We start from the raw sequence: 12461 nt of genomic DNA on the forward strand, positions 1-12461 counted from the left end.
ATTGAAATTCATATGAATAATCAGCTAAGATATCTTGAATCAGGTGACAGCTTGAACTGTTCCTCGGTGCCCAATTGTTCTTAATTTTTAAGTTCTAATTTGTCTCAGTCAGAGATAAGCACTTTTCATCTGCCCTGAATCACCTGATTACCATCTTGGTGTTCAATAGTGTAGACATGGCAGAGAACTGGTGTTCTAGCACCACTGATATAACAACCTTCACTGAGCACTATGACATCATGTGATATGATGGCATCATTAGGATCCATGTGCATGGCAGGAATGTGGGCAGCACCAGCAGAATCAGGACCTTTCAGGTAAGTCTTGTGAGGAACATCACACACCCCAATCCTGGTTTACCAAAATGGACAAATCTGATGATTAATACCTGGGTATATCCACAGTTTACTATATCAAAACTTATGAAAAAGAATTGTCATTTGAAAATGTGAGTCCTCTCTGAAAGTACCTTCAGATGGACACCCAAATTCTGAGCCATCCCACCCACATTTTTCTAGCCACTTTGCAACTTCTTATACAGTTTACACTAGCCTCTGATCATTCTAGCAATCAGTTCAGTTCTAGCCAGGAATTCCCTTCCCCAGGGCTTGTCAAATTTTAACCTAGTAATGTTACCCATTGCGTTAGCCACTCACATACCTCTCCCATCTGTTGCCAGAAGGAACTGGAATCCTGTTTGGTACAGTAGGCAAGGAAGGTGAGTGGGAGGGTGGGCCACTGATGTATCCCTGTGGGAGAAAATCCTGCTTGTCTTGCTGCCCAGGAATTATGAAAGCAACAAGAGGTACTGTATCTAGAACAGGAACTGGCAACTCTGCCTTCTACCCACCATCTGAATGATCTTCCAACATTTTTTCATAGCCATTACTAACTACAATATGATCGCTCCTATTATGACATCAGACTGAAGATAATATCTCAGCTAATTTTTCATGAAGAAAGGCAGCCATCTCTGTCTCGGTTATATATAATCTTTATTCTACTAAGCAAAAAATTACAATGATTTATGATGAAGATTAAAGGCAACCTCAGTTGACAGTCCAAGCTACATGTTATGGTGACAGACCTTCTGACTAAGGATGAGTGAATGTGTCAATTTTGGTTTATCTCAATTTCTCATTTTTCCAATCTTAAGTACAGTTCTCCAGATTTCCAGATCAGTTTGCAAACAACAACAAAAATCATTTTACATTTTAGCATAAATTTCTCCTAAGATACACGTGCTTCTATGCAATGTTGCCTAATACACACATTTTTACAAAACAAATTTAATGCATTTTTGTATGTTATTTTCACTAACATATGCATTTTTATGTACATTTTACCCTAGTATATGCATTTTTATACACGTTACTTGACTGGAAAACTGCACTGCAAAATTCAGAGAACTTCAAATTTTGAAGGATGGCTATGTTTCAGTTCACATATTGTTTCAGAATATGTGGATTTAGTAGTTTCACCTTTAAATGAGAACTGAGGCAAATTTCTCCCCCAACCCTGCCTCTGACCGATTCATATATAACACGGGTATGATTTAAAGCTGTGGTTCTCAAACCTTGTTTTTCCCCATGGATCACCTGAAAACTGCTGATGACCTTGATGAACTGCTTAATGTTTTTTTCTGCCTGTTGTAGCAATTGTAATGCACTGTGCTAGATACTTACGAATCTTAACTGCAATTTTATTGCTTTTATTTCTTATATTGTATTTTACTGTATTACAATTTCCATTCATTGAATTCAAATTGTGAAATGATAAAATGCAATATAAGAAATAAAAGAAGCAATAAAAATACAATTAAAAATCACTATTTTATGTGGACATGCAGCGGACCACAGTCTGGGAACCCCTGATTTAAAGAGCCAATGGGCAGAGGATGTTGAACCTCTCACCCCCTCCCTGTCTATTCACCTGTACTTTTTGCCCAGCCAGGCTCATTAGAGTTTGACATCAGAACCTGGTTGGAGGAGAAAAGGACTTTGGGGGACAGACCACTGGAATAAGAGTGGCAGGCAGGAGAGGCTTCAGCACTTCATTCTTGCCTGCCTCCCGGGTCCATTAAACTGTACCTCTGCCTTCAGCTTTACATGTGAATGGGGGAGCTGCCTTTAAAGACATGGGCCTTCTGACATCAAGTGTAGCTTGAGCCTTATACAATGTGCCTTTTTCAACCTGGTGCCAAGCTAATTTTCTGTGATGAAATGAGAATCTTCTTCTAGACTGACCACACACCTAAAACACACTGTTCTTTCTCTCTCTCTCTCGATGGCAGGAATGAGGAACCAGCGGCTTTCCAGATATTGTTGGACTCCAACTCCCACTGCCAAAGATGGATAGTGCAGTCCAACAACAGCTGGAGGGCTGCACATGTTCCCCATCCCTGCTGAAAGGAGACATTGCCTTCCGGGGTCACTCCTAGCCCTGGAATCCAAGCTGCTTGTATTTGCTGGCCATGTCATTCCGGAACACCTCCAAGGCCTTCCTCATCGCCGCTTGGGCATCAGCCCCAAAGTCTGCAGGATGTTTTTCGGCAATGACACCAACAATTATTTCAGAAATGAACTGTATAGAAAGGAGGAGAGAGAAGAGACATATAAAGCTAGAAACATTCAAGGAAAGTGCATGTTAAATCTCAAGACAGGGAAGGTGATATTCAATACTGTGAGAGGCAGACTTCAGGCTTGTCAGATCTTTGTTTTTGTAATCGAACTCCAAGATTTACCAACTGGAACCAAAGTGCAAAAAGCGATATAGTTAAAATTAAGGAACGGGATGCCTCTGAGCTAAGGCTGGGCAAATGCGTTAGTTTCAGTTTCTCTCCTTTTCTCATTTTTCCAGTTATAAGTTGGGTTCTCTATATTTCCACATCAGTTTGCAATTTTTTTAAAAAAGTGCTCATTAAAATTCATCAACATTTTAGATCGAGTTTCTCCCGCTATGCATATGTTTGTATGCAATTGTAGCTAATATACATAGTTTTGCAAAGTAATTTCCCCTAATTATCCCAGTGTGCAGGACACAGAATAATGCACTCAAGTTGCAGGAAGCCAGATTTCAACATCAGGAAAAACTTCCTAACTGTTACAGCGGTACACCAATGGAACCAATTACCTAGGGAGGTGGTGGGCTCTCCAACACTGGAGGCCTTCAAGAGGCAGCTGGATAGCCACCTGTCGGGTGTGCCTTAATTTGGATTCCTGCAACTGAGCAGGGGGTTGGACTTGATGGCCTTATAGGCCCCTTCCAACTCTATGATTCTATAATGCTTTTTTGAATGTTATTTTCACATATATATGCACTGATATGCACACTTTACCTTAATATATATTGTACACATTACTTGACTGTAAGACTGCACTGCAAAATTTGCAAAAGTGCAATTTTGAAGGATGGCTGTGTTTTACTTCACATATACTTTTGAAAAGTGAATTCGGTAAGTTCACCTTCAAATGTGAACTGAGTCTAATTTCTCCTCCATCCCTACTCTGAGCACATGCTGAGCCTAGGAATCTGCTTTAGTACCAGAACCAATCTCACAGTTCTTTCACGTGAAAATCCATTCCTGATTAGCTTTGTTTTAGCAGCCTAATACAAGGTGGAAGAAGGTGTTTTGTTGCTGCTGTCATTAAACAATTGAGAATTAGACACTCTTGCTGATCTACTGCAAATCACCCAAAGGTCTAACAGTAAAGTCCAGTTTATCTTCTGCTCACCCGAGTTAGCCCTAGTGAGGTCAAGAAAGGGCCAGCTGTAAAAGCATAAAAATCTGCATTCCTCCCCCTTTTTTAGCAGCCTTAGTGAAGTGCATTAACATCAAAAACAGGACGGATTCAATTTATTTATGTTAACTATTTCTACCCCACATTGCAATCAGATTATCTCCAAGGTGCCTTGCAACACGTTAAAACAATGCAGAAAATGACCCAGCAGGCTTTGCTCATTTTTGTCATTGGCCAGAGTGCCCAATGCCCTGCTACTGCTGTTCCAGAACAAGTAGCAGTTAGAGCAAAGGTGTGCTTTTTTCCTTTGCAGGGAGAGTGGGAAGGAAGCAGCTGCTCATTCTTGGGCCAGTGGCTGAAAGCAGACCGGTCTTCCTCTAGCTGTGTGCTCTTCCTTGGAGAAAAAAGTACAACTCCATTGGCTGGCAGCAGTGTCCTTCCCCTCACTTCTGCAAGTCCCAGAATGACTAAGGTACAATGTCAAATATATCTGTACTTAATGACTGGCAGCAGGGCCAGCCCTATCATTAGGCAGAGTGACATGGCTACCTCAAGCAGCAGATGCTGGGGAGTGGAGAGCAGCAGTGAGGTGTTGGAGGACAGAGGTATGTATGTCACACGGTTTGCCCTGTTCCCTGTAAACTAGCCTGCTGCACTCAGGTGTGGGGAATGATACTGTCCCGTCATCAGTGATGGAAGTAAGATTCATCTGCTGATCCAGCTGATTTCTGTATGTGGAATGTGCTTGGTGGGCACCTTGTTTATTATTGAATTATTTTTAAAAACTTATAAACCACCCACCATTCAAAAATATCATGGTGGTGTACACAAAAAAGAGTAAATGTGCACTTAAAACAATAAGAAAGCAATTGTTAAATCCGTCTGTAACAATAACACAAACAATATCTACCAACAATACCCTGAAAAGGCTGGTTGAATAAAAAAGAACAAATCAATGATAGCATCCTCATTTCTAGGGGAAGTGTGTTCCAAAATGTGAGTGGTACCACCCTAGAAGCTCTAACCCAGTTGCTCATTAAGTAGACTTCCGGGGCATGCAGCACCCACAAGTGGTCTCAACTGAAGACCTAAAGGTTCAAGCAGAATGATATGGGAAAAGGGGGTCTCTCAGGTAGGCAGCGATTGTTCTTCAGTAGCAAAATGCCTCAGGCTGCCCATGCCTGGCAGTCCAAATGTGTGAATTGACCCTATTGTGTCTGAGGTGAAGATCTAGAAAAATTCTATCCAGCCCTTAAGCAGAAATATTATGGTAAGGAACTTTGGGGTATACTGGAGTTTGGAGGTGACCATATTAAATCAACATATAAACTCCCTGCAAACCTTGTGCAAACAGATCAGGATGAATGCCCAACAAACAGGTTGTCTGGAAGCAACCTAAGAGAATACATGGTAGAAGTGCATCAAACTGTATGTGGTATAGAGAAATAGGGTGGACACGTGTCCTTACAGGGCTCTACAGTCCACCCTCTTTAAAGATAAAGAACCATAACCAAGTGAGCAGGGGCATCTGGACACACACAGGGCATCTGGTCACAGTCTTCCCCAACGTGGTGAGATGTATTGTATTTCCATTGAAAGTATAGTAGTTATTTCTAAATTTGCATGTATTATGCACATATGTCCCCTTTGGTTCTCTTTTTGGTGAAGCATAAGAGGCCACCCTATAAAGAAAATGTGGTATTCATCACTAGCCCTACTCGGAGTAAACCCCTTGAAGTTAATGAACATGACTAGCATAGGTTCGTTACGTTCAGTGGTCTACTTTGAGTAGGACTTAGTTGGCTACAACCCAAAGTATATTTTTTCTTCTCTTATAACACTAGCTCTTGCTGTCACTCAGTGAAATTGGCTGGCAGTACATTCAGGGCAGACATGCGAAAGTGCTTGTTCAAGCTACCGCATAATGTTCTTAGAAAATTCACAGCCACTAGGTGTAGGGATGGCTACTGGCTTAGATGGCTTTAAAGGGGGTTAGACTAGTGGTGGGGAACTGGATCTGGACAATGGGCTGGATTCCCTATCACCCTCACCCCTTACAGGCCAATTCTGACAGGTGGGCAGGGCTGTGCGCAGCACCAGGCAAGCCCCAACAATCAGCTGATTCTTGGGGCTTGCAAAGTGCAATGCATGGAGCTTTGCACAGGGCTTTGCAGGTGCCAAAGCTTGCAAACCCCCCTTTAGCCTAGCAGCAGCTTTACCTGCCCACACCTGATAGCAGGAGGCTGTGGCTAGGCCAAAATGGTCTAGCAGGCTAAATGGAGAAAGCTGCTGGGCCTAATTAGGCCCTCAAGCAGAAGGTTCACTGGTTTAGACAAATCCAGGGAGGATGCAGATCAACCAACAGCTATTAGCCATGACAGCCAAACAGATCCTCCAGTCTCAGAAGCAGTATACCACTGAATACAGTTGCTGGCAAGCAACAGCAGTGAGGGGCTCCTAGATTGCCCCCCTAGTATATAGGTCCATTTAATTTATTTATAGTAATAGTCATTCTGTGTAAAGAAATATCGGGTAGCATGGCAGGGCAAAGGCACTTACCTGACCTCCCAGCACGTGAGTTGCTGCTGCTTATGGGGAGGGGGAGGGGGAGGGGCAAGGCAGTGGTGAAATTGGCACAGAGCAAACGCTCCAGCAGAGCCAATCTGACCCTCATGCCAGTGGGTTTGCTCTGCACTTCCCTCCCCGCCGGCTGCCTCACCTTTTTCTCTCAGTAAGCAGTAGCCAGGAGGCCAGATAAACATCTCCCCACCACCACACTGTCAGCTGCTCTTGTAGAGCTAGTGATTTAGCTAGAAAATAGGCACTCCTAAGGAATAGTCACATGAATTCAGAAACACAGGATGAGGGGAGAGGTTGTCCCTCTTTAAATGATGGCCTCTAAAGAAATCTACTCCAACCGCCTGCCAATTCAGGAAATTAGATGGCAATCCAGCCTCTACTTAAAACCTCTCCCTAACGACAGAGACTCCACCACCTTCTCAGTCAGTCGGTTCCTCTAACTGTATCATCAGGAAGTTCTTCCTCATCAGTAATGTAGTGACAAATTCAGAATGCAGGGTCCCTTCATGACAGCCACAGCCACACACCCTTCCCTCTTTTTTTCTTTTGCTGTTGGGTTTGAGAATGAGATTCTTGTTAATGTTTCCCCCCACAACAGATGTCCATAGGAGCCAATCAGCATGAAAGGGGAGAGTGTGACTTACTGAAAAGTGTCTGCTCTGTGACCGACTCACCTCCTTTCACTCTGATTGGCTCCAATCAGCAGGAAAGGACAAGGAAGCAAGTTCGAATAGTCTTCTCAGTAGCTAACATACTCCACTTTCATGCTGATTGGCTCGTAGGACGCTGGAGCCATAAGGACTCTGCTGGCACTGTGGGCCCAAAAAGGTAAGGGGTGTAAGAACACCCCTTCCTGAGACCCCAGACAACTACATCCATGTTCATCATATTTAGACTAAACCCTTTATTATTTGCAGTTTGAACTCATCAATTCAGGTATTGCTTCCAGGAGCAACAGAAAACAAATCTGCTCCATCACCTGTGTGACAGCCCTTCCAATAGATGAGGTAGCACATCTGCAGTCTGTTCTACGTCACCCTTTTATTATACCCGGGCCTTTCATATACATTTCAAAGATTCAGCAAATACACTGAGAGCAGAAAAGAATGCAGACCTCATGTCTTCTACATGCATCCTGGTCCCTCAAGTGCACTGTTCCATTACCCCACACAGAGACACACACTGCTATGCAGACATAAACACATACACACTCGCCTCAAGGTACTTGACTGGAATTTTATGCGTGGTGGCATGGGTCTGAGCCAGTGGTGCCAGTTCAGCTTCATGGTGCCCTTTCTGCTTCAGGATTTTGCCTAGGGCAGTGAGGACAGTTGTTCCATGCTTCTTGAGTTCTTCTGAACTCTTCATCTCATCCAGCGACTTCAGGTGTTTGAACTTGCCAAAGCGTTCCTGGGTCTCTGGGTGCTTCTGAAACATCCTGCCAATAGAACAGCCCAGTGTGGAGTAAATGAGTGGCAGTGATTAAACTGGACATCTATCAAAGATACCACCCGTAAAACACCCATAGCTCCCTGTAGCATTTATGCCCCCTGATATTAGAGTAATGGGAAGTTATAACAGTGTAACAGTAACCCATTCATAGGAACAACAAAGAACAGGAGTTTCCACCTTCAGAAATTCATTCAAACACTGCTAAGAATCTACTGAAGTTAAATGGGACCATAATCCAAAGCCCTGTTGGAAGGGAAACACCCAATTTCTGGTTCAAAACCTATTTAAAAAAGCAATATTCTCTTCCATTTAGATGACTATAATGCACTTGACATAAAGCTGCCTTTGAAGACAGTCTGGAAAACTGCAGCTAATGCTGAATGCAGATGCATAAGTATGTTGATTAGCACTTCCGGCTGATGTCATTCAGCATCTGCCTATATGTAACAAGGCCCAATTCAAGGTGCTAACATAAACATATAAAAGCCCTTAACAACTTGGAACCTATGTATTTGTTGCAGGGCCTCTCCCCATACCAACCAGCCCAAACCCTGAGAACAACCCTGAGCACACACACAAACATACAGATCCACCAATATTTGTACCTCATTGCACAGAGACCAAGAGCAGGGCCTTTTCCCTGGTTGCACTCCAGTTATGGAACTCCCTCTCTCTAGAGCAGGTGTGCGGAACCTTTGGCCCACCAGATGTTGCTGAACTACAACCCCCAAAAGCCCTGGCAAGCTTGGCCACTAACCAGGGATGGTGGGAGCTGTAGTTTGGTAACATCTGGAGAGCCAACGATTCCCCACACCTCATCTAAAAGCTCTGACACAGTTGAGATTTCGCCGCGTGGTGAAGATGCTCTTGTTTTCCCAAGTTTTTGGAGGTCATGTTTAAGTTACCTTAATCCTTGTCTGTTTTTGGCATTTCTCTGTTGATTATAATTGTTTTTATAACAATTATAGGGCGGCAAACAGAAGCGCTAAAACACTTTAAAACATCATAAAAACAGACCTTAAAATACATTAAAACAAAACAACGTTACAAACATTTTTTAAAAAAAAAAAGCTTTAACAACATCTTTTAAAGAGGGTTAAAAATATTATTAAAAACATATTAACATTAAACGTTATTAAAAAAAAACATTATTAAAAAACATATTAACAAGCAATTCTAACACAGGCACAGACTGGGATAGGTCTCAACTTAAAAGGCTTGTTGGAAGAGGAAAGTCTTCAAAAGGTGCCGAAAAGATAGCAGAGGTGGCGCCTGCCTAATATTCAAAGGGAGGAAATCCCACAGGGGAGGTGCCGCCATACCAAAGGTCCATTTCCTATATTGTACAGAACAAACCTCCTGATAAGATGGTATCTGCAGGAAGCCCTCACCTGCAGAGCGCAGTGATCGACTGGGTATAGAAGGGGTAAGACAGTCTTTCAGGTATCCTGGTCCCAAGCTGTATAGGGCTTTGTACACCAAAACTAGAACCTTGAACTTGGCCCGGTAGCAAATGGGCAGCAATTGTTGTGGTTTAAAACAATATTTTAGGATTTGTATTTATATTGGTTACATAAATATTATATTTATATTGGTTTGATTAGGAACATAGGAACAACAAAATCTGCTTTATACCACATAAGGGCCTGGGTCCATCTAGCTCAATATTGTCTACCCTGTCGTATCTTTTAAAATATTATTCATGCTAAAATTTTAGTCTTTTTTTATGATGGTTGGGACATGTTTACCCTTTCAGGTTATTTTAATTTTCTCAGACCACATTACATAATTATAATTGGTATTTATGTTTGCTCTGCTGTGGCTCTGGCTTCCATGCTATTGGATTTTTATTATGTATATATTTATTGTGTTTAATGGCTTTTATGTTTTAACTGTTTAATTGTTCAGCTGTACATCAGCCATAGAACGTGGGCTATTGGGAGACACAATAAAGAAATAGCCATTAGAACCAATGCTGTTTATATAATTCATGTATGTTTTTAGGACCCATCCTATTTTTTTTAATGTTGTATTGTTGGGACCTACCCTGGGACCTTAGGGTGAAGAGCAAGTTATAATAATAATAGTATGATCAGGAGTCATGGATGACCAACAAGGTGGCCAGATTTTCAGGTGAATGGGAAACAAAACAGGAGATGAGATTCAGTGCAATTATACAGTGAGATACATTAGAGAGGTAGGTGGGGGAGGAATTCTAACATCTCACATTGACTTGTGTATGTGTCAGTAATGTACTAGGAAAGCAATCTTGGGATTGAGATAGATAGTTAAGTGAAAACAAATGAGATATGCCCCATTCATATATAAAGTGGAGGGAGGTGTAAAGAAGAATCTTCTTTGCAAGAAAAGGAGCATGCAGGGAAGGGAGTGAAACTGGCTCAGCCCACCCCTCTCTGCCCCTGTTGCCCATCCCAGTACACAAAATGATCTGGACCTGGGAGCAAATTTCTTGAAACAACAGATCACTGCACAGCAAGGTATAGGCAGGTTTTTCCTCCTCTCCTGCACGCTCCTCCTCATTTAAAGAAAATACCTCCCAGAGTATATATGTGAATGACACTTGGGTAAAATTCACTTGGATGACACTGGGATAAAATTGGCAGAAGACTCACAAGAAAGGAAACAAAGTATTTCTACACATGACATGTAAATTAGCTTACACAATTTGTCACAAGAGCTTAGACAGCTTTAAAAAGGGATTAGACATATTCATGGAGGATAAGACTATCAGTGGCTATCAGCAGTGATTGCCTAATGGAATATCCATGTTATGAGGCAGCATGCCACTCAATACCAGTTGGTGGAGGTCAAACATTGCCTTCATGGCCAGTGGTGACCTTCCTAAAAGCATCTGGCTGGCCATCATGGGGAACCAGAAGGTAAGCTAGTAGGACTTTTTGCATAATCCAGCAGGGCTTACATTTTTTATGTCAAGAGGAATATTGCCTCCACTGTCAGTGGAACCAAGATTTTTTCTTTACCTCAAATCTGGTCACTCGCTCTAAACTCCATTACATTGCAGGCATCCAGATCTTCCAGAATATCTTTGCTAACAATAATGAAACCTCAGGAAATTGCTTACAGGTCCTTGCTGGATCCATGACTCCCTCCAGACAACCTGTTTATTTGGCATTCATCCTGATTTGCTTGCACAGTGCTTATGTGGCGGTTAGACTACTTCCGACCTTTATTGAACATTTGTTCTGATTAAATTATATGACTAGTGTTCATCCTGATTTGCTTGTGGGGCGTTTTCACATCTTCCCATTAATCATTCATTCCTCCCACACTTTTCATTGCATTTCCCTGGTCTTCCCTAACCACAAAGGTCTGTGTTTTTTTTAAAAGGTAAATTTGTTGTGCTAGGGCAACAGAGACCTGAACTTACAAGATCTGAACAGGGTGGTTCATGACAGATGCTCTTGGAGGTCGCTGATTCATTGGGTCGCCATAAGTCGTAATCGACTTGAAGGCACATAACAACAACAACAACAACAAAGGGCAACAGAGCCTGTTAATTGCTTTAACTGCACAAATGTAAATCTGCAATACACATTTGAATCTCTCCTGCAAAATAGTGACAGTCTGCAGGCATCCCATATTCTTTTATGTGGCCTAGCCTAAGTGCCTGTGTTTGACCTTCAGGAAATAATAATGTAAATTGTCTCAGTGTGGACTGCCTTATAACTACATGTAGGGGCTGGAATACTGTAATTCTAATCTTCTCTTTTATTCTATGTTAATGATTCATTCAGTAATGCCAGTTACAAAAGCAGCACTAATAAATCTAATAAATAACAACAACAATAACAACACATATCTTACACCAATAATCTGTTAATGAACCTGATAAAAATGGAGGCTGATTAGAATTAAAGTTCTCAGGTTTACCTGCAGAGTGATCTGCCTCTCTGCAGACCACATAATATTTCAATCTTCACAATGCGCCTATGCAGATTCTTAAAAATGCCACTATGTCAACTTCTCAGAAAAGCTACTTCTCAGATTTCCGTCACCAGCTTCAGCTTACCTGATGATAACTTCCTGCCCATGAGCAGGGAGGTTTGGTTCCACTTTCCCCAGATGTCTACGACCTTTTGCCATTCCTGATCACTGAGCCCCATAATGTCACTGCTGAAGAAACAATGAAAAGGAAACCGTTCACTGAATAGATGCTAGCAGCCTGTGTGTTCTCCCTCAAATGAGCTGTGAGCAGAGAGACCTGTGGATTTAATAAGCTGATTTACAGACTGACACCTGTCACTTGACAATTTAGGTCTAGGTCATTCTGGTCAATCTCTCTCTCTCTCTCTCTCTCTCTCTCTCTCTCTCTCTCTCTCTCTCTCTCTCTCTCTCTCTCTCTCTCTCTCTCTCTCTCTCTCTCTCTCTCTCTCTCTCTCTCTCTCTCTCTCTCTCTCTCTCTCTCTCTCTCTCTCTCTCTCTCTCTCTCTCTCTCTCTCTCTCTCTCTCTCTCTCTCTCTCTCAAGCTATTTTAAGTTAGGTGCTATTGTGGCAGGCCCAGATAAAATAATTGCTGTGACTGGTACTGGACTGGCATAGATCCCATGCCCAACAGAAAGGGCATTGGCCAGGTTCAGTGCCAGGAACTTGTTACTCAGTTTCCATCCTGAGAACACAGAAGATACGACAATTTTGTGTTGCATATTA

The 12461-nt window shown here is 42.2% G+C and overlaps 1 protein-coding gene across 1 annotated transcript; it reads right to left on the reverse strand.

Annotated features, from left to right (window-relative positions):
* Positions 1-976: 976 nt before the first annotated feature.
* On the reverse strand, positions 977-12039 carry MB (myoglobin). Its single transcript, XM_061638995.1, is given in 4 exon segments — positions 977-2583; positions 7536-7758; positions 11824-11872; positions 11875-12039. Coding segments are annotated over 4 exon segments (462 nt in total). The 5' UTR covers positions 11918-12039; the 3' UTR covers positions 977-2436.
* Between the last annotated feature and the right edge of the window lie 422 nt (positions 12040-12461).

This window comes from Rhineura floridana, chromosome 8 (genome assembly GCF_030035675.1).
Source record: "Rhineura floridana isolate rRhiFlo1 chromosome 8, rRhiFlo1.hap2, whole genome shotgun sequence".
NCBI lineage: Eukaryota > Metazoa > Chordata > Lepidosauria > Squamata > Rhineuridae > Rhineura > Rhineura floridana.